The sequence below is a fragment of the Borostomias antarcticus genome (genome assembly GCF_949987555.1).
Source record: "Borostomias antarcticus genome assembly, chromosome: 5".
In the NCBI taxonomy this organism is placed as follows: Eukaryota; Metazoa; Chordata; class Actinopteri; order Stomiiformes; family Stomiidae; genus Borostomias; species Borostomias antarcticus.
This window is the reverse complement of record NC_140238.1, coordinates 15,462,524-15,484,573: the sequence shown is the minus strand read 5'-3', so window position 1 is coordinate 15,484,573 and position 22,050 is coordinate 15,462,524. Positions and strand designations below refer to the sequence as shown.

The 22,050-nt window shown below is 49.9% G+C and overlaps 1 protein-coding gene and 3 long non-coding RNA genes across 6 annotated transcripts in view; 3 read left to right on the top strand and 1 right to left on the bottom strand.

Moving 5' to 3' along the window:
- The first annotated feature begins 142 nt into the window (after positions 1 to 142).
- LOC311309345 lies at positions 143 to 1,075 on the top strand. Its single transcript, XR_014630463.1, has 3 exons — positions 143 to 363; positions 479 to 549; positions 932 to 1,075. It is a non-coding gene; the product is annotated as an uncharacterized lncRNA (long non-coding RNA).
- A 156-nt stretch (positions 1,076 to 1,231) lies between these two features.
- LOC311309344 lies at positions 1,232 to 10,081 on the top strand. Its single transcript, XR_014630462.1, has 4 exons — positions 1,232 to 1,455; positions 7,401 to 7,471; positions 9,580 to 9,755; positions 9,868 to 10,081. It is a non-coding gene; the product is annotated as an uncharacterized lncRNA (long non-coding RNA).
- Positions 10,082 to 11,130: 1,049 nt separating this feature from the next.
- Positions 11,131 to 11,774, top strand: LOC311309343. The gene is made up of 4 exons (XR_014630461.1): positions 11,131 to 11,183; positions 11,260 to 11,373; positions 11,534 to 11,593; positions 11,678 to 11,774. It is a non-coding gene; the product is annotated as an uncharacterized lncRNA (long non-coding RNA).
- An 893-nt stretch (positions 11,775 to 12,667) lies between these two features.
- Positions 12,668 to 22,050, bottom strand: part of actn1 (actinin, alpha 1) — a gene marked incomplete at its 5' end in the record, with an annotated part of 28,617 nt that continues 19,234 nt past the window's right edge. The window contains 15 exons of one of the 3 annotated variants that reach the window (XM_084439155.1): positions 12,668 to 13,238; positions 13,933 to 14,091; positions 14,446 to 14,511; positions 14,808 to 14,888; positions 16,191 to 16,337; positions 16,733 to 16,912; positions 17,148 to 17,282; positions 17,436 to 17,618; positions 17,747 to 17,887; positions 18,036 to 18,144; positions 18,383 to 18,533; positions 18,686 to 18,833; positions 18,987 to 19,217; positions 19,613 to 19,705; positions 21,654 to 21,739. In XM_084439155.1, coding sequence (XP_084295281.1) covers positions 13,080 to 13,238; positions 13,933 to 14,091; positions 14,446 to 14,511; positions 14,808 to 14,888; positions 16,191 to 16,337; positions 16,733 to 16,912; positions 17,148 to 17,282; positions 17,436 to 17,618; positions 17,747 to 17,887; positions 18,036 to 18,144; positions 18,383 to 18,533; positions 18,686 to 18,833; positions 18,987 to 19,217; positions 19,613 to 19,705; positions 21,654 to 21,739 — 2,069 coding nt within the window. In that variant the 3' untranslated portion in view covers positions 12,668 to 13,079. The remainder of the gene's footprint in view (positions 13,239 to 13,932; positions 14,092 to 14,445; positions 14,512 to 14,807; positions 14,889 to 16,190; positions 16,338 to 16,732; positions 16,913 to 17,147; positions 17,283 to 17,435; positions 17,619 to 17,746; positions 17,888 to 18,035; positions 18,145 to 18,382; positions 18,534 to 18,685; positions 18,834 to 18,986; positions 19,218 to 19,612; positions 19,706 to 21,653; positions 21,740 to 22,050) is intronic. The other 2 variants (XM_084439154.1, XM_084439156.1) reach the window with 2 other exon arrangements.

The following is a 22,050-nucleotide window of genomic DNA, read 5'->3' as shown; positions in this document are numbered from 1 at the left end:
ACTGGATTCAGTGGACTCGTTTCCTGTTACGCATTCACGTCAGCACGTTACCAGGAAGTGAGAGTTTATTGTGATTGTTCGACTTGTTCCATGGAATACTCTCACATGATTGTTCTGTGTTCATGATGCCATGGATGTATTAAACTTTATAGATTCTATGGGTCCTCTGCCCCTCTGGACTATGATTCACGATGATAGCAACCGACGAGAAAGGAGGTCGTCCTACTTTACCCCTCTGGAGTTAAAAATTCTAATACGTGCTTATGGCGAGTATGAGCACATTTTCAGGAAAAAAAGCAACAAAGCTGCAGCAGCAATGGAGAGACAATTGGCGTGGGAGAAAATTGCTGCCCGAGTCAATGCGTAAGTTTGAATGCAGTAGTCAATTCAGTTAATAACCACACTTTTCTTTTTATATTGGGCTATACAGCTGAAAAAGTGGTGGAATGCTATTGAATACAATTTTATTTTCATTTAGTTGCAATCCCACGGGCACAAAGCGCACTTGGCAGCAGCTGAAAATGAAATATAAAAACGTACTCCAAGCAGGTAAGACATTTTGCTTTAGAGATGAGCTCATGATTGTAGGCCTACCTCAATTTGATTTCAGTCATATTTGACATATAAGCCTACATATCAGTATTTATGTAATGTATGTATCTTTATCGTATAGATTTGTATTTCTTGTGTAATTTGTGAATTGTGTTTATTTGTAATTATCTATGTATAATGAGCACATCACGGAGCAGGCAGCAACATTTCATTGTTACATGCGACATACATTTTCAATCTTGAAACAAAGTAAATATTATTCAGTGGCAATTCCAATTTATAGTGGCTTTAAACCCACACAGAATGCAGTTTTAACACACATAAATGTCCTCTCGCTTAATATCCTGCTTAGTAGATTAACATTTGGAATTCTATTCAGCTAACAGAAAGATTAAGGCAGAGGCTTGCAAAACGGGTGGAGGACCACCACCTCTGACAGAGGCAGAAGAGCTGGCCCTGAGCCATAAGCGACAACCAGTGGCTGAGGACATCCCTGGAGAGAGCTCATCTGAGCCAATCACCCCTCAGGACACATTAAATGTGTGCATAAAGGTAATAATACACAGCAGAACTATATGCAGTTGTAAGTACTTGATACTCCAGCGATTTTGACAAATGTAGTAGTTTAACATATTCTGAAACAGACTGCTCTTCTTCATCACAGGAGGATGATGATGAGGATGAAATATCTGAGTTTGTTCACAGTGAATGGAGCTCTGATACTATGATTCACAATGGCAATCGGCGAAAAAGAAGGTCATCCTACTTCACCCCACTGGAGTTAAAAATTCTAATACGTGCTTATGGCGAGTATGAGCACATTTTCAGAAAAAAAAGCAACAAAGCTGCAGCGGCAAGGGAGAGACAATTGGCGTGGGAGAGAATTGCTGCCCGACTCAATGCGTAAGTTTGAATGCAGTCTATTCAGTTACTGTAAGGGGTCAGGAGGTGAACCCAAGAGCAGACACGACGGCAGGATAAGGGGGAGAAGCCAAGATGGCGCGTTTAATTGGTTCAAGGTACAGTCCAGGGTTGGGCAGAGAATAGTCAATAATCCAGGCAGGGTACGGTACACGGGCAGGGTAGTCAGGCAGGCTGGGTTTGTTACACAGGCAGGGTAGTCGGACAGGCTGGGTTTGGTAGACGGGCAGGGTAGTCAGGCAGGCTGGGTTCAGGCAATGGCGGGAGTCCACATGGGAATTCAACGATCTGGCCCCGCATGCTGTGTGGAGTGGCTTCTTAACCTCCTGGGCTGATGGGCTGCAGGTGGTGGCTGGCCAGGATGGGGTGCAATCACCGGAATGACCGGCAGCTGCTCACGCCGACGAGCCCGCAGTTCCCTCTGCGCCCTCTGGGAGGTGCCAGGGGACTCGTTCTCGGAGATAGGGTTAGGGGCAGGCAGAGAGGCAGGGTTAGAGGCATGGGTTGTGACAGGACCCCCCCCTCTACGGGCGACTCCCGGCGACCGACCAGGCAGGCCAGGGTGGGCCCGGTGGAAATCCCGGACAAGAGAGGGGTCCAGGATGTGCCTGCGGGGCACCCAGCTTTGCTCCTCAGGCCCATAACCCTCCCAATCGACAAGGTATTGCAGACCCCGGCCCCGGCGACGGACCCTCAGCAACCGCCGGACAGTCCAGGCCGGATGGTCGTCGATGAGGCGGACGGGGGGAGGAGCATCGCCTGGGGGGCAAAGGGGACTGACCTTCACAGGTTTGATCCTGGAGACGTGGAAGACCGGGTGGATCCTCATGGCGGGGGGCAACCTGAGCTTGACCGCCACAGGGTTGACCACGCTCTCAATGACGTAGGGGCCGAGGAAGCGGGGGACCAGCTTCCTGCAACCTGCCTGCAGCGGAATGTCCCTGGAGGAGAGCCAGACCTCCTGGCCAGGCACATAGTTGGGGGCCGGGGTCCGACGCTGGTCGGCATACCGCTGGCTTCTGCGGGTGGAGCGGAGCAGGGCCGAGCGGGCGGTCCTCCAGATCCTGCGGCAGCGGTCAATGTGGGCCTGGACTGACGGGACAGCCAGCTCCTCCTCCTGCTCAGGAAAAAGGGGCGGTTGGTAACCCAGGGAGCACTCAAACGGGGACTGACCTGAGGAGGCGTTGGGCAGGGTGTTGTGGGCGTACTCGACCCAGGAGATGCGCTCGCTCCAAGAGGCCGGGCTCCGGCCCGTGATGCACCGCAGGGCAGTGCCCAGGTACTGGTTGGCCCGTTCCGCCTGCCCGTTGGTCTGGGGGTGGAAGCCCGAGGACAGGCTGACAGTGGCCCCCATAGCCCGACAGAACTCCCTCCAGACCCGAGAGGTGAACTGCGGCCCCCTGTCTGACACAATGTCGAGGGGGATGCCATGGAGACGGACCACGTGAGTCACCAGCAGGTCCGCAGTCTCAGAGGCAGAGGGGAGCTTAGGCAGCGGCACGAAGTGGGAAGCCTTCGAGAAACGGTCAATGATGGTCAGGATCACCGTGTTTCCCTGGGATGGGGGGAGACCGGTGACGAAGTCCAACCCAATGTGGCTCCAGGGTCGGCCGGGAACAGGCAGGGGACGCAGAAGTCCTGAAGGGGGCTGGTGGGAGGACTTACTCCGGGCACACACCGTACAGGCCTGGACGTACTTGGTGGTGTCGACGGCCATGGTGGGCCACCAGAACCGGCGCCTAAGCAGGGTTAGCGTGCGGCTGGCTCCTGGGTGACAGGCGAACTGGGACGTGTGGGTCCACTGGAGGACCTGGGTACGGACCCGGTCAGGCACAAAGAGGCGGTTTGCCGGACCACCGCCTGGGTCTGGCTGAGTCCTCTGGGCCTCCCTCACGATCCCCTCTACCTCCCAAGTGAGAGCACCCACCACACAGGAGGAGGGCAGAATAGTGTCCAGCTCTGCACTCCGCTCCGGGGGCGAGAACTGGCGTGAGAGAGCATCTGGCTTCACATTGCGGGACCCTGGTCGGTAGGTCAGGGTGAAATTGAAGGGGCCGAAAAACAGAGCCCACCTGGCCTGCCGGGGATTCAGCCTCTTTGCGTCCCGGATGTAGATCAGGTTCTTGTGGTCAGTCCACACGATGATCGGCTGCTCCGTCCCCTCCAGCCAGTGCCTCCACTCCTGCAGTGCGAGTTGGACCGCGAGAAGCTCCCTGTTTCCTACGTCGTAGTTCCTCTCGGCCGGCTCCAAGCGGCGGGAGAAGAAGGCGCAGGGGTGGAGCTTGCCGTCCGTCACGGCCCTCTGGGACAGGACCGCCCCAACCCCCGTGTCGGAGGCGTCAACCTCCAGGATGAATTGGAGTTAGGGGTCCGGTTGGATGAGGACAGGTGCGGAGGTGAACAGGGCCTTGAGGGCCTTGAAGGCCACGTCCGCCGCAGGGGTCCAGGCGAAGGGGATGGCCGTGGATGTCAGCGCTGTCATGGGGCTCGCCACCCGGCTGTAGTTCCGGATAAACCTCCGGTAAAAGTTAGCGAACCCCAGGAACCGTTGGAGCTCCTTGCGGGTGGTGGGGACCGGCCACTCAACCACCGCCCTGATCTTCTCTGGGGAAGCCCTCACCCTCCCGGCCTCAATGACGAAACCCAGGAACTGGATCGTGGGCACGTGAAACTCGCATTTCTCCGCCTTGAGGTAGAGCCTGTTCTCCATGAGCCTCTGGAGGACCTGCCTGACGTGCCCGGTGTGCTCCTCCATGGTGCGCGAGAAGACGAGGATGTCATCCAGGTAGACGAAGACGGTGTGGTTGAGGAGGTCTCTGAGGACGTCGTTCACTAGGGCTTGGAACACGGCCGGGGCGTTGGTTAGGCCGAAGGGCATGACGCGGTACTCAAAGTGTCCGAGGGGGGTGTTAAAGGCCGTCTTCCACTCATCTCCTTTCCTGATGCGCACTAGGTGGTAAGCGTTCCTGAGGTCGAGCTTGGAGAACACTGTGGCGCCCTGGAGCGGTTCGAAGGCGGAGGCGATGAGCGGCAGGGGGTAGCGGTTCTTGACTGTAATGTCGTTCAATCGCCGGTAGTCGATGCACGGGCGTAGGGTGCCGTCCTTCTTGCCCACGAAGAAGAAGCCCGCTCCTACGGGTGAGCTGGAGGGCTTGATGAGGCCGGCGTTCAGGGACTCGTGGATGTATTTCTCCATGGCCTCTCTCTCAGGACGAGACAAGTTGAACAGACGGCCGGAGGGCAGGGGCGCTCCTGAAAGCAGTTCAATGGCACAGTCGTAGGGGCGGTGAGGAGGCAGGGAGAGGGCCCTCTGTTTGCTGAACGCCTCTCCGAGGTCATGGTAGATGGAGGGAACCGTGGACAGGTCAGGTGGCTCCAGTGGGGCGCTGACGCCCTCTGTAGGCGGGGTGGCAGAGGTGAGACAGGTCCTGTGGCAGTGATGACTCCAGCCAATCACCCTGTTGGTCTCCCAGTCGATGTGGGGGTTGTGGCGCCGGAGCCAGGTCTGCCCCAGGACGAGGGGACTCTGGGGTGATGAGATCACCAGCAGGGAGAGGGTCTCGTGGTGGTTGCCAGACAGACGGATCTCCAAGGGCTTTGTGACCTGGGTGACCTCGGCCAGCAGTCTCCCGCTGAGGTCATGAACGGCAAGGGGCGTGTCCCGGGGTTGTGTGGGGATGCCGGCCTGACGGACGAGCGTGGCATCGATGAAGCAGTCGTCCGCGCCCGAGTCAATCAGAGCAGGTACGGGGAATGGCCGGTTGTTAGATGTGACCACGGCTTCCAAGTGCAGGTGCCCCTGGTGGCTGGGGGTGAGTACGCCGCCCATCAGTGACACCCCTCTCACCGACGGGCTGGAGCTTTTGGGCGGTTCGGGCAGGTGTTCCGGGTGTGTCCAGGGCCGCCACAATAGAAACAGAGCCCCTCTGTAACCCTCCGGAGGCGCTCCTCAGCGGTCAGATGAGCCCCGCCCAATACCATGGGCTCGTCCTCAGGGGATGGAGAGGCAGACAGAGCAGAGGAGTGCAGGGGGGCGGAGTGGGGGACGGTGACTGGGGGGCCGGACAGAGCCAGAGGGACGGGTGGCTCTTTCTCTCCTGCGCTCCCGGAGCCTGTTGTCCATCTTCACGGCGAGCGAGATGAGGTTGTCCAGGGAGGTGGCATCTTCCCTGAGCGCCAGCTCATCCTTAATAGTCTCTGTGAGGCCTGAGCGGAAAGCGGTCTGGAGGGCGGCATCGTTCCACCCGCTCCCCGCAGCCAGGATGCGGAACTCCACAGAGAATTCTGCCACACTCCGGGTGCCCTGCTGGAGATGGAGCAGGCGTGAGGCGGAGTCGCGGCCGTGGGCTGGATGGTCGAAAACCTTTCTAAACTCCACACAGAAAGTCTCGAAGGACCCGAAACAGGCCGCCCCTGACTCCCAGACTGCTTCAAACCAGCGGAGGGGTTGGCCGGTCAACAGGTTGGAGACGAAGGCAATCCTCTCCGCGTCCCCAGAATACCGGCTAGGCTGGTGAGCGAAAATGAATTTGCACTGCATCAGGAAGGACCCGCACTCAGCCAGGTCGCCGTCGAATGGCCTGGGGTTGGAGAGCTTGGGCTCTCTCCGGGGCAGAGCGGGGGAAGCGGCCTCGCCAGGAGCTGGAGCGGCGGGCTGGTCCTGGGGTGGTGCTGGGTCCTGGGGTGGTGCTGGGGCCTGGAGAGGGGTAAGGTGGGCGATCAGGTTCCGGAACTCCTGGGTGAGAGCCTGCAGGCCCTGGTCGGTTTGGGCTGCCTGGGTGGCGAGCGCGTTCACGCTGGTGGAGAGGCCCTGCATGGCACTGGCCGCATGTTGGAGGTCAGAGTCGTGTCTCCCAATCAGCGTACCTTGGCTGGCGATGGCAGTGCGTATGGCGTCGACGTCCGCTGGGTCCATGTCTTGGCCAGATCGTTCTGTAAGGGGTCAGGAGGTGAACCCAAGAGCAGACACGACGGCAGGATAAGGGGGAGAAGCCAAGATGGCGCGTTTAATTGGTTCAAGGTACAGTCCAGGGTTGGGAAGAGAATAGTCAATAATCCAGGCAGGGTACGGTACACGGGCAGGGTAGTCAGGCAGGCTGGGTTTGTTACACAGGCAGGGTAGTCGGACAGGCTGGGTTTGGTAGACGGGCAGGGTAGTCAGGCAGGCTGGGTTCAGGCAATGGCGGGAGTCCACATGGGAATTCAACGATCTGGCCCCGCATGCTGTGTGGAGTGGCTTCTTAACCTCCTGGGCTGATGGGCTGCAGGTGGTGGCTGGCCAGAATGGGGTGCAATCACCGGAATGACCGGCAGCTGCTCACGCCGACGAGCCCGCAGTTCCCTCTGCGCCCTCTGGGAGGTGCCAGGGGACTCGTTCTCGGAGATAGGGTTAGGGGCAGGCAGAGAGGCAGGGTTAGAGGCATGGGTTGTGACAGTTACCATTTAACCACACTTTGTTTTGATATTACAGTTGAAAAAGTGGTGAAACGAGAGGGCCCGCAGTGGCGTATCGTGGTGTAAGTGCATCAGCGTTGATGTAGCCGCCCACCTGGTCTCACCAGAGCCGAGTCTGGCCAGATCCCCATAGGGAGAAACTCATTGAGGAATTGCTCCCTGAAGGTGGTTAGTTGAACTGCCTGAGGGAGGTTAGTTTAACTTGGTTTGGGGACTCGTTGTGCCATAGTGACCCATGCGGGTGTCGGTGTTACTGCAACGGGCACTGAGGGAGTCAAGGAGCTGTCTCCTTCTTTCAGGTCACTGACTGGCAGGGTTATCTAACGGGTTCTCATTAGCTAGACTGGGGATAATTGGACACTAGGTCGGGTGAATTGGCTCCAAACTTGTGGGAAAATGAGGGAAAAATCAGAAAATAAATGTATTAAAAAATGTGGTGTAATGTTATTGAATAAAATTTTATTTTCATTTAGGTGTAATCCCATGGGCCCAAAGCGCACTTGGCAGCAGCTGAAAATGAAATATAAAAACGTAATACAAACAGGTAAGACATTTTTTGCTTAGGGACAGGCTCAACATGATTGTACCTTACTTTGATTTAATCATATTTGACATATAGTCCGGGAGCCATAGCCCGATTTACAGGTGAACCTTGTTTTGTCGGGTGGAGTTTTTTTCTTTGCTGTTTCTTGTAGCTTGGGGGCACCTCTTCAAAATACAAGAGGGTGCTCAGTGATATCCCTTGAGCATTTTCAGATATTAACCCCTCCATGCCTGAAAATGCCCAAATTACACAAAAATAGAGCTTTATGATATTCCATGCTGAATATATAAATTAAATGCATCCAATTTACATTCTCTAATGTTTTTTCATACATGTGGTGATGGGAAATGTATTGCATTCCAAATGATTAGTATTAACCCTTTCAAGCCAGGCCTGTAAAACAACTTTTGTAGCAGGAGTTATTAGCTGCGACACACAACTCAAGTTTGCATTGTGTGGGTCCATTCATTGATATGGGCAACAAAACATGAGCAACAGGAAAAGGGGTGCAGCTCTTCCCCCCCACAAAATGTATCTAACCAAATCAAACAAGTGCATCCCCACCCAGTGAGTATGTACCCACAATTGCACATGTGCATTACAAAAACAGTATGGAAAAAAAACATAACTAATGTGTGGTGTAATTATAACAGATCATTCTCTACATACTACACATGTTCCCCCAGAATTCACCTCAGTAGAAAGATATTGGGGGTACCTCTTCAAAATACAGGAGGGTGCTCGGTGATATCCCTTGAGCATTTTCAGATATTAACCCCTTCATGCCCGAAAATGCCAAAATCACACAACAATAGACACTTATGATATTGCATGCATTATAGGATTCAATGCATCAAATGGATAATCTACAATGACTATTAATAAAAGAGGTCATGTATTCTAAATGAATACTGCAGAGGCGTAGCCAGAAATCACCTGGTGGGTGGGTGGAGGCAAAAAAAATGGGTGGGCAACGAAGCACAATTTATGCCCCAAGTTATGGTAATAATATTATGTATTAGGGTCTTGAGCATCCTACTCTGAAACATGTACAGAACATTGTGCATGGCAAACCATGCACTTTACAGCTGCATTTCTTGGAGCTACAAGGAGTTTCACTCTTGCAGCCACACCGGATCATCTTCAGGATGTAGTCTGGAACAAGTTTGACATCTTCTGGTAGGTGGATTGGGATCAGTGCCCTGTTGCTGGTGTCCTTTTTCCATCCAAATTCCTCTGGGTTCATTGCAGGTGGCAGATTGTTATTGAGATTTCGCCACAGGTACGCTTGGAAGTGGGCCCTCTTTACATTTTCAGTGAACGTTTCCTTTGTTGGAGGTATAGCAGCTAGATTTGGTGAAGACATATGTCCTTTCCCGTTCTTTTTTCCCCAGACAAGTAGCCTTGTGTGTGTCATGTTCATGCTCTCCATTATGCCATAACAGGCTGAGATGAAGGCAGTGGCTTGGTCAAGGACTTGCTGGAATGGGGCATCCACATTGCCAATAGCTGATAGATCGTAACCAGCTTTCAGGGCTTTGATGACAGAGCCTTTTCCCAAACCATAGTACGATGCTACAGTGTCACATCCTGATATGGCATGGGCTGGTAAAAGGTGTTCGATAATTTGTGTCTGCTTGGCCAGTGTTGACTTGTCCACCAATGTCCACTATTACTCTCTCCTTCGGGTTAATACTAATCATTTGGAATGCAATACATTTCCCATCACCCCTTGTATGAAAAAAACATTAGAGAATGTAAATTGGATGCATTTAATTTATATATTCAGCATGGAATATCATAAGTCTTTTTGTGTGATTTTGGCATTTTCGGGCATGAAGGGGTTAATATCTGAAAATGCTCAAGGGATATCACCGAGCACCCTCTTGTATTTTGAAGAGGTACCCCCAAGCTACAAGAAACAGCAAAGAAAAAAATTCCACCCGACAAAACAAGGTTCAACCCCATGGCTCCCGGACTATATTAAAGAAAGTAAATATCATTCAGTGCCGATTTCAACTTGTAGTGACTTTAACCCCAAACAGAATGCTGTTTGACCTCTCATTTAATATCCTGCTTAGTAGATTAACATTTTAAGTTCTATTCAGCTAATAGAAAGATTAAGGCAGAGGCCTGCAAAACAGGTGGAGGACCACCATCTCTGACAGAGGCAGAAGAACTGGTTATAAGCCAAAACACTGGACGACCAGTGGCTGAAGACATCCCTGGAGAGAGCTCATCTGAGCCAATCATCCCCCAGGACACATTAAGTGTGTGCATAAAGGTAATAATACACAGAAGAACTCAATGCAGTTGTAAGTACTCGATACTCCAGCGATTTTGACAAATGTAGTAGTTTAACGTATACTGAAACAGAGTGCTCTTCTTCATCACAGAAGGATGAAGATGAAGAGGATGAAAAATCTGAGTTTGTTCACTCTGAGTTAAGCACGTGTGAGATGACTATGAAAAGCCATCATCAATGGAATTCCGATACTATGATTCACCATAGTAACCGGCGGAAAAAAAGGTCATCCTACTTCACCCCACTGGAGTTAAAAATTATAATACGTGCTTATGGCAAATATGAGCACATTTTCAGAAAAAAAAGCAACAAAGCTGCGGCAGCAAGGGAGAGACAATTGGCGTGGGAGGGAATTGCTGCCCGAGTCAATGCGTAAGTTTGAATGCAGTAGTCTATTCAGTTAACATGCCATTAAAATTGCCAAAGTGATTGCATATTATGCCTTTGTTCCAATCCCAAAGGACTAAGAACGTGAAAGTATTTGAAATTGCCTGTTAGTTCTTTTTTTTTGCTAGTTTATTTATTTGGCAGGGACAGTGTACATTAAAGAATGTACCAGAATTAGCCAGGAGCGGTAGTTTTCATCTGTAGTCCCTGTAGTTTTTATGCTGCCCTCTTGGCCAGGTCTCTCTTGAAAAATAAATTTTAAGTCTCAATTACTTTTGTTAACTGTGGTTAAGTAGAGGTTTATTTAAAAGTCTTCTATCTTTGGATATTACAGGTGAAAAAGTGGTGGAATGTTTTTGATGGAATACATTTACTTTTATTTAGGTGCAATCCCATGGGTATAAAGCGCACTTGGCAGCAGCTGAAAATGAAATATAAAAACGTACTCCAAACAGGTAAGACAGATTTTGTGTAGGGAAAAATTTTTGTGTGGTTGTACTTCACTTTGGGTTTAATCATATTTGACATATTAAACAAAGTAAATATCATTCAGTGGCTATTTCAACTTGTTGTGGCTTTAACCACCAATGGAATGCAGAATGGCATTTAACATACTGTACATAAATGTCATCTTACCTAATACTGTATCTTTCTTAATAGATTAACATTTTAAGTTCTATTCAGCTAACAGAAAGATTAAGGCAGAGGCCCGCAAAACAGGTGGAGGACCACCACCTCTGTCAGAGGCAGAAGAGCTGGTTATAAGCCAAAACACTAGACGACCAGTGGCTGAAGACATCCCTGGAGAGAGCTCATCTGAGCCAATCACCCCCCAGGACACAAGTGCGTACATAAGGGGTGTGTATGTGTGTAATATATATACATATATAAATATATATATACATATATAAATATATATATATATAATATAATGTTATTCCTTTTGGGGGTTTCTCATTTCTCCCAACAGTCACTGATGGTGTTGTTGAGCCTCCTGCCACAGCAGAACTCGGGGCAGTTGTAAGTACTCAATACTCAATACTTTGCCAAATGTAGTAGTTTAAAGTATACTGAAACACAGTGCTCTTCTTCACAGGCTGATGCTGATGATGATGACGAAGAAACAGATTGCTCTTCTTCATTACTATATGATGATGATGAAGTCTCATTGTCTGCTGCCATAGAGCGGGATTCAGAGAGGCCTACAGAGGTACACATCTTAATATTATGTTTGGTAACTACTGCTGGTACTCACACCATTATTATTTTTTCTTTTACATTCTTGTGTGGAATGTTGAGTTTGAGACGTACACTTAAGTGGTGACTAATGAATGGAAAAACAACTTGAGCATTCTTATCGTTTTTAACAGAGCATGACTGGGCAATACCAGGAGGAGGGTCCATCAACCTCCATAGCTCCGCTTGACACGGTGAGATGTTCAGTACACACCAGGTTAATTCTGCATGTAGAACTGTATTGAATTGAATTTAATGTCCTCCTTATGTTTTCCCAGTTACCAGTCAAGAAGTTGTACAAAATGCATCTCATCAAGCAAATGGCAAAAACTGACCAAGAAATGGTGTACTTGGGGCGGCAGATTAGAAAGGCAGATCTTGAAATTGAATTACTGGAACGTCAATTGAGGTGGGTACATTAATTGTGGATAGGTTAATTATGTTTTGTTGGAACAATATAAAAATACTAATTGTTGCATTTTATTTTGTAGGAAATAAAGAAGACCAAATAAAATGTGGATATTTTGTCTTTATATGACTGCTGGGGGTGGCGGTATCTTAATCTGTGAGGGAATGTCAGGGTTTGTTAAAGAGAACCAGTATATACAGTATATATATAATATATATATTTCTGACTGTGAACCTAACCTGCTCACTGGCATCAAATGATAAAGCACTTTTAGCTGTAGTTTCTGTATGAAAAGTGCTGTACAAAGATTGAGTATCACAATGGCGTTGTCAGTCTGGAGTTGTGTAGCGGTAACCCTGCTTGTTACCACTTCCCCGTCAGGGCTTACTGTTGAGCAGCAGAAGGAGTTGTTATGATAGAACATGACACTGGAATACAGTATATAGTTGATTATATACGAGACGGGGCGGCATGTAGCTCGGGAGGTAGAGCAGCCGGCTGGAGATCAGCGTGTTGGAAGTGTCTTCAAAAGTCGCAATGGTTGTTTGTAAGACACAGTATGACCTGGTATCTGATGTGTTTGAACACTGACATTCTACACTGTGTCAGCTCTGTATTACATACTGTACTGTGTTCCTGGAGGTTAACGCCTAATGTGTTCAAGAGCCAGGTTTGAATCCTGGAGGCAATATGGTCCGTCAGATGAGGTTTAATTCAGTATTTTCTCTTTATCAGTGACACAACAAAGAGCAATGCTCTCATCAATGTGCATGAGTGTACGTGGTGGGATTCAGTGTAGTTGAAATTGCATTTGGCCAACACAGACGTAAGAGGATCAAGTATTGCAATTTTTCTTTATTTCCATTTTTGTCTCCTTTTTTTTAATCAGGTGAAGAAAAATACCTTTTTTGTTCTGTATAATAAAATATGTTAACTTTATTCATTTTATGAAGAAAACAATGACAAGAAAATAAAAACAGAAAACATTTCTCTCCCTCTTTGTAAACCTGGAGAGTTGCTGCTTTGCATGATAAGCAAATACAACTGAGATAGAAAGTGAGGGAGTGGTAGAATTGGGGGGGTGGAGAGGGACGTGAAATAAGGGAGCAGAGAGGATTATGACAAAAAGAAAAAGCCAGAGATGTACAAACATGGTTTCAGGTTTCAGCGTTGTAGGACAGGGCTGTGGTGAGGGGAGCGGTTTGGAGGATCTGGCTGTGGTGAGAGCAGGTGGACTGGGCGTCCCAGGTGAGGACGTTTGAACAGGAGGTTCAGAGGTCACTCTCCCCGTAGAGGGCAGTGGAGAAGGACATGTAGTCGAGGGCTCCGGGTATGGCATCAGGGCCAGTGTATGGGGCCATGCGGGCGATGCAGTACTCAGCCTGGTCAGGGGGCAGCTCCCGGCGCAGCTCATCAGCCAGGATGTAGTTCTGGTAGGAAGAGCAGCGGTTGAATAATGAGGATTGAATGTTTGATGAAGTCAGGTAATGGTGATTAAATAGTCATGTAAAACAGGCCTATAGCCTAAGGTCTATTGATTAATTGTTCAGCTAATGTATACAGTGCCTTTCATGGAAAATCACATCAGCTAGTGCTTCTCTTCGTTATCAAATCATTGTGTGAGAGGAGCATCAAAGTAGCAGGGCCGGCCTTAGGATTCTGGTGGCCCCCCAAAACACTCCCAGCGCAACCACCAAACTAAATGCACATACACACATAGAGATGGAGAAGTGAATTAACAACAAAGCTCTTGCTTTATTTTAAAGTGATGAGTTCCCTGTGGACCACAACATCGTTCTCCACGCCAGATTCAACGGGAGATTGGGATAGAGTGAAGTTGGGGAAGGAGGGAGGGGGAGGGGCCACTGGTGGATTGCATTCAACTGCATGTGGCTTATTATAAAATCATTCTGTTATGAGATCTTTTTGTTTTATTGCGTATTAAATAAGAACGGCAGTTTTGGGATAGGGGATACATGACATAATGTAACAATATGTAAAAAATAAAAAATATATTTATTTATTTATTTTTTCCTCCTGTGATGTGGCCCCCCCTAGTGGTTGTGGCCCTAAGCGACCGCTTATATTGCTTATAGCAGCGGCCGGCCCTGCAAAGTAGAGTACCTTGTCCCCAGCCAGAACTTTGAAGGACGCCATGACTTGGTCGGCGGTGTCCGTGTCCGCCGTCTCCCGGGACATGAAGTCGATGAAGGCCTGAAAGGTGATGAGGCCCATCCGGTTTGGATCCACTATGCTCATGATGCGGGAGAACTCGGCTTCACCCTGGAGGCAACAGACAGGAGCTGTGAAACTTGCATCACCATGGAGACCATTGCCAGAGCAACCAGAAAGCTCACCGCAATAATACAACACAGATTTTGCCTAGAGATGAAACGAGGTAGAACTGTACATGCAATGCATACAGTACAGTAATGTTGATCAATATCCATTAGCTGGTGCAGTTATCACTTTCCATTTGTTCTTTATTTAAATGCAGATCAACAAGGTAACAGTTCTACTCTTTACAACAATATAGTCTCATTGGTCTTTGCGTAGACACATGATATTATTGGCCCTCAGTTCAATGGTCTGGTCAGAGGAACATGAGAGCACTCAAGGTGGTGGTCTTGGTTTTACCAGGTTGTACCCCATGGAGATAAGGCAGGTTTTGAAGTCTTCAGCTTCCATCATTCCTGTTCTCTTCTATAGGGGTCAGCGGTGGACAAGCCACACATGGAGAGGGGGGGGTATAGAAAGGGAGGCAGTGGAAGTATAGGGAGAGTATCACAGGGAGATTCAAGGAAAGAGAACAGAGTAGGGGTGGGGGGCGCCACAACAGGATTCCGAGTGAAGACGTGGCAAGATAAGAAGGAACTCAAGGAAGATTGGAGAGACAGAGGCGAGTAAAGGTCGGAATTGAGGAAAGAAAGTTAAAAAAAAAAAAGAGAAAAAAAAACGTTAAACCCTGCTCCCCACTGGGTGAGGTTTGCTGTCAGTACCTGTGCGTCGTTGGCGATATCGAAGCCCAGGCTGATCAGGCAGGCCTTGAACTCCTCAGCGCCCAGAGAGCCGGAGTGGTCCTGGGGGGGGGTGTGGGGGCCAGTGCCAGATGGGTGGGTGGGCAGACGGGCGTCGGGGGAGGGGCCACAGGCCATGCAGCACACACACATACGAGGGTGAGAGTGAGAGAAGAGGGTGGGGGAGTGGGGATGGGGGGAGGGTGAGGGTGGTGGTGGAGAGTGTCATGCAGAGGGGAGGGAGGGGGGCCATGCACATGAGACAGAGAACACAGTGCACCATCATTAGGACCTGGCGGGTGAACGCACGGCGGCAGCACTGCTGCCAAGCTGTGCCGGGGCATTCAGAGGTGTTAATGGTGCAGTGTGGCAGGCAAACTACGGGACCTGGTGGTGAGGGGTTATGTACACTCGTTGCTGGCTTTTCTTAGATATCATTACTGTATAATACACTGGACTTGTTTTAGACCCGTCTGATCCTATTTTCCATCAAATCATGTCAGAGAGAAAACCCTCAGGGGGTGATTTCTGTCAGAAAGGTTCAAATGTTGCCTTAGGAGGAGTAAGTGGAGGAGCCTAACCCTAACTTAACAGGTATGAAATATTAATGAACATGTTCTAGTTCGGCTACCTCTTTAGTTTCCATATAGCTGCTCCTGTTATTGACTGGCCTTATGAACAATGGGGTAGCTTTGAAAGAATGTATGAGGTAACGGCGATGGCCTCTAGAGAGGGTCTGTGGGAGGCGTTGAGGAGGAGCAGAGAGAGTGGGCTAAATAAAAACTAATCCATAATTGGTGCTGTTCCTGACACCCGGAGCCCCTAATGTAAACACTGTGCTCCAGAGAGTTGGGCTTGGGGCTGGGGGGGGGGGGGGGGGGGGGTGGCAGCAGCACTAAGTTACAATAGGAAGAGTAAGCTGAGGTTTGCACCCATCAATGGACAACATACCTTTGTTGTAATGTAAATCTATGAGAGGGTCATGGTTTCTTGAACTAAACACAACTGCAAGTAAATAACCTATCTTAACTGTCTTGTCATTCAATACCTACACAATGCAAAGGGACATAAACACTCCATACTCCAAAGTCACCTGTTGTTAGCCACAGCATGGTCAGTATGACAGGAACAACACGGTCTACGACCCACTAGAAACTATTCTTACCTCAACCACCTTGCTTTGCTGCTGTCGTCTACAGTACATGTGCAAAAAAATATGCACTCATATATACAGTACATCTACATCCCGTCACATATGAAACTACACGCCTACTGTGGTAAATATTTCAATATTAAAAGGGTCTACCCCCCCACAACACGTGGCATTCCCCCCACTGCGTGTCTGCTATTCCCTGGAACACTGACCCTGTCAAAGTGGTTGAAGGAGGCTCGGAACTCGTTCATCTGCTCCTGGCTGATGCCCTTAGCGTCCCGTGTCAGGATCTGGTTCTCGATCTCGTTGATGGTACGGGCGATGGTGGTGAGGAGCTGCTCCCAGCCCACGCGGATGTGCTGCAGGGAGGTTGAGGAGGACGACAAAACATAGGAGAGGTGGTAAATGGACTGCACTTATTTAGCGTGTTTATCCAAAGTACTTTACAATGAAGGCCTCTCATTCACACGTTCACACACACATTCACACACCAATGGCGGCAGCTTCCATGCAAGGTGCTAGCCTGCTCATTGGGCGCAATTTAGGGTTCAGTGTCTTTGCCCAAGGACACTTCGACATGTTGTCAGGAGGAGCCGGGATTCGAACCGCCGACCCTATGATCATTGGACGACCCGCTCTACCTCCTGATCTACAGCCGCCCCGTTAGATATGACCCTTCTTTCACATGTAACATGTTTGAATATACTTTTTTTATTTTGATAATATGTTTTTAACATGTTTCGCGTTGCTGTACCTCCATGGTGTAGTTGGTGTGCTTGTTGTCAAAGATGAGAGCTTCCTGAATGAGCTGGTGATCTCCCTCCAGCTGGTCGATCTTTGGCTTGTAGTTGATGATGCTCTTCTCGTACTGGCGCAGGTGGGTCAGCTGGTCCTCCAGGGTACCATGCATCTCAATGGAAATACGCCCGATCTCCTTCAGAGGGACACATGGGGGGGAGGGGAGACTGAATGAAAAGCCTAATGGGGAGACCAGATCGTTCTGGAAGGTGGAGCACCTACAGTAGCACGAGAAGGAGCTATGGCGATTGAAGTGCGCTTACGTGAGTTGCTGACTGTTGAGGACTACTGTTCTGATCTGCTACTCATCGCAAGCCCTCAGAGGAAGCTCAGGCACCAACCAGTGGACTGCTGGACCAGTCCAAACTAACCTCCATCTTGGTCTGGATCCAGGGCCCGATGACGTTGGCCAGGTTGGCGAACTGTCTTCGCAGGCGCTCGTTGTTCTGCTGTCGGGCATGCTCCTCGATCAGAGCCTGGTCCCTCTGGGGCACAAGCTGCCTGACCTGTGGGCGAGAGCCAGGGTGTGGAGGAAGGGGTTATTAACATGATACAGGACATGTCACTGCAAAAGCAATGTCACTGAAGTACAGTACAGTCTGACAGACCAAGTATTGAATTGACATGACAAATGTTTGTGTGTTTATGGTCCTCCTTACCTTGTCCCATTTGGCGTTGATCTCCTGGGGGTTGATGGTGGTGTAGGGGTTGGTGCCAGCTATGTTGACATGATAGGTCTGCACAATCTTGGCTATCTCATTGTGGATGCCCAGGATGGCCTGCCTCTCCTTGTCCGCCTCTGGGAGAGTGGCTTTGAACTGCTCATGGGCTGTGCTTAGACCCTGAAACACACACAGACACACACACACAAACAAACAAACACACACACGCCACAAGTGGAGTGAGTTGAAGTAGGTTTTAATGTTTGCAATATTTAAAGATGTTTGTGAGAAGCCGTGTCCATGCTGACCTGGATCTCCTCTATGGTATGGACAATAAAGGTATCCTGCAGGTCCTCCATGGCGCCCTCCATCCAGTTGTTGAATGGGGCCGCTCGTTTGGCAAACTCAAGGTACAATTGGTCGATGGTCTCCAGCAGCTTCTCAGTTCTCTGTCACACACAAAAGGGCGACAGAGTAGCGAACGGTTAGGCTGCCCGCAACGTAACACGTTTGAAAGTCAACCTCCTCTCCCATTCAGACAAGGCGGATGTGCTGCAGGGAGAACGGAGGGAGGGAAGAAAGAGCGACCCGTTTCACCTGCAGGGCCTCGCTGCGTTTTTGGGTCAGGGCTCCGAGGGCGTCCCACTGGTCACAGATCTTCTGGCAGCGAGCGTTTACACTGGGGGAGTCATAGTAGTCCAGCTCACTGGGACACAGAGGAGGAACCGGAGACAGCTGGTTGGTGACACCCGGTCACAACTGCGACCACAGCTACAACCATAAGAACCACAACTACGACCACGGCCACAACTGCATAAGAGAGAAAGCGACCAAGAAAGAAACTCGGCTATCAAATATGGAGCAGAACTAAACAAATTAACTCTTTGGCCTACAGTCATGTAGTTAACACCTCCTGGTCTTTTCTTTTCCTCCAGAGATCTTACTTTAACTCCTGTGCGATGGCAGCGATCTGCTCCACGCGGTCCTGGTGGGCAGCCAGGTCGCTCTCGAAGGCCTCGTGTTTCTTCAGCAGGGCCTTGATCTCTGACAGAGAGGCCGTTTCATAGTCGCAATGCTGCAGCATCTCCTCCTTACCTGCAGGGGGAGACAGAAAATTTAGTTCATAGCAGTTACCGTCATAGCGGGGAGTTATGAAAAAATATACTGTGGAACATAGTCATCCAAGTAAATGAATATAGGCAGAAAATAAGGGATGCAAAAACTTGACTAAGCCTGAAAGCTAGTACCTTCAGTCCAGGCTTCATGGATGGCTGCTTTCTGACGGAACTTCTCTGCCAGGTGGTCAAGTCTCTCCAGCCTGCGAATCTCATTGAGGAGCCACTCCTCATAGCCCTTCTCTGCCCCCTCAAGTCCTCCCCATGCATTGGAGATGTCCTGCATGGAGACAACAAAAACACAAGGTCGGCAAACCGAACCACCCTCCCTGACAACAAACTCTCAGTCTCAATCGCAGCATAATGAGTATGAGTGTGTAAGCTGTGCTGTGCTGCGTTGTGTTATTCCGTGCTGTGTCGTGTCGTGACGTACCGAGACCATCTTGCCCTCGGAGGGCATGAAGGCGGGCCTGTTGCTGAGCCTCAGCTTGGTCTGCAGGGTGTTGAAGTTGATCTCCAGCTGGCACTTCTCCTGCACCTTGGGGGGCTTGTGGAGGCGGCGGTAGTCCCTGAAGTCCTCAAGCTTCTGCTGCATGGCCTGCATGGTGTTCTCCGGCACACGGTTCTCCAGCCAGGGGATGGTGCGGCGGATCCACTCCAGCAGCTGGTGGGGGTAGAGGTGGAGAGAGAGGTGGCGGGGGGGGGGGGGGGGGGCACCAGAGTGGAGGAGAGGGCGGGAGGAGACCGTGCAGGTGTAGAGAGAGATTGCGAGGGCAACAGGGTCGGTAGGGGCGAGGTCAACAAAACAGAGGGTGAAATAATTAGTCGGGTCAAAATATAGATCGAGTACAATTCTACCTGCTCGTCATTTGAGATCATTCCAGTTAATTTTGGAAGATTTTTTCTGGTGTGATCTGATCGCCTGTTCAGCCTAACATCCCTATACTGAGAGAGCAACAAGTCCCCGAGATGGGAGGTGAGAGGGGGGAGCAGGGGGAGGGAGGAGAGAGGGAGAACACAGTGCAGAGAGATGAAGGGAAGAGGGGAGGGGGTGCTCACATCACTGGCCAGCTTCTCGTAGTCCTCCATCAGCTGTTCATTCTCTTGGTTGACAGCCAACACCTTGCAGATCCTGTTGGCCGCTGTCTCTGCCTGGTGGGTGGAGAAAGAGAGTGAGGCCCATGGTCGCCACAGGGAGATGCAGTGAGTGGGGATAGGTGTGATGTGTGGTGGATCTCAGTCAGAGTACACGGTCCTGCATATTCTACACAGTCTTTGGGCTGTAGTTTGAGAGGGAAAGGACATCTTAGTCTAGGAATAATTTCATGTCTTTCTCTTTCATGGAGGGCCCAAGAGACACAGAGCTAAGGGGCCCAACCAAGGACACATCGGGCAAATACAGGTGTGTGTGTGTGTGTGTGTGTGTGTGTGTGTGTGTGTGTGTGTGTGTGTGTGTGTGTGTGTGTGTGTGTGTGTGTGTGTGTGTGTGTGTGTGTGCGTGTGTGCATGTGTGCGTGCGTGTGTGTGTGTGTGTGTGTGTGTGTATAGATGTTCTGGGGCACCTTCCTCCCTGCACCACTGTCTTTTTATAGAGCAGTGGTGTGGTTGTAAAGTAGGCCTGTGGGAGCTGGACTGTTCAGCTCCTCCGGGACAACATATCCTCCATCACGGAGCATTTTTCTAATGTGTCCTTTCCATCTTCATAACTGAATTGGCATGGCGTGGAGAAAGTGACATATTTTCATTCCATGAAGATATACTGTTTATTGTCCTATACAAAATAACCTGAGCAGAAAGAGACATTCTTATTTTTTTATCTTAAAGCGGAGTAGGTGTAGAGACATTTTCAGCAAGAAACAGCAAGCTTGGAGACAACATGCGGCAATACACGATTTGAGCCAGATTTGAGCATGTACTTTGGGAATGCACATGCCTTCCTTCCCACTACAAACCGAGAAGATATTATAGATCAGAGATAAGCCAGGAAATGTTGACTGAGCTGAAAGGGAGCAAAACCATAAGTTCCATCTCTAATTTTACTGATTACGCATTACTGTCCCTCCTAAAAGCTTACTAAAGATGTTCTAACTGTGCGTTGTATTCTTTCACATCCAGAGGGTAGGAACGTCTGTGGATTAAAGAGTGACCTAGACTCGGGTCTCCCTGACATCGCTCACACAGCAGGATCCCTTGGGGGGAGAGAGAGAGATAGAGGGGGAGAGAGAGGGGGAGAGAGAGAGAAAAGAGAGAAGAGAGAGAAGAGAGAGAGAGAGAAGGAGAGAGAGAGAGAGAGATTCAGAACTCCTTTGTTAGGGGAACGTTGGGGGGAACTTGGCTGTGTGTGAGACGTGCTCCGCTGCCCCGAGTCCCCATGAGCAGCCAGTCAGCTGCCTTAGAAGGCCAGTCAGGAAGTGCAGGTCGTGGCCGACATGAGGGAATGCAGAATGCACGCTGGGCCTGTTTACTGGAAGCTCCGACAGCCCGGCTTTCAGAGGCTCTCTGCTATGAATCATGTGGACTTCCAAAATGGTCAATGCGCACAGCTGACTCCATTACAGAGAGGATCCCAATAGAGACTTAAGGGATACACACTGTGTTTGTTTTGAGTTGGAGTCCTTACAGGCCTTGTCTTCCTTTTGTTAAGGAATATCATATCTTCTGTTTTCAATTCGCCACCATGAACATTGTTTAGAGGCTTGATCTCCGGGGAAAGGACATGTATGGCACACCCAATGAAAGACTATAATCCCTTGCGGTTTGACAAAGGAATACTGTACATTATATAATGTTTGACCTATATGTGTGTGTAGGTGTGTATGTCTATGTATTTGTGTTTGTGTGGACGTGTGCTGTTCAGTTACAGGTACTGAGCTTGCAGTGGCTTAACAGGAACCACAATGACCTTTGAGCATCATCTAAATTCATGCTCCCTTACAATGGCGCAATGACAACAGAGGGTTATAAGAGGATATTAAGGCAACTGGTTTGCTGGCTGGCAAACAGCCATGACCAGCTTCCTGTCAGCAGACAACATTAGACGGGGAAGGGGTGAGGGGTCGGTCAGGATGGGACGGCGGTGGGACCAGTAGGAGGAGCTCACCTTCTGCTTGCCTGAGAACGCGTGGTAGTAACACGACACATAAGTCATGATGGCTTTCTCATCTGGCCTCAAGGTGCTAATGATATCTGCCCAGGGAACAGAGGAAGGGGAGAGGGAGAGAGAGAGAGAGAGAGAGAGAGAGAGAGAGAGAGAGATGCGCAGAGTAAAAGTGTGCAGAGACAAAAGGCCAGTAGAGGGCACAATCACCAGGGAGGGCAACAATGGGCACAGACCGTCTCCAGTCTGATGGGGAGAAAGGGGGGGAGGGGGGGTGTGGACTGAGGTGGGGGGTCTGGATCTCCCACACTGTAGTATGGAATTCATCATCCTAGCTTGCAGTATCTGTTTCATATAGTCTAACTTCAGTCTCCCCGCATGCCATTAAACAAACAGTTTC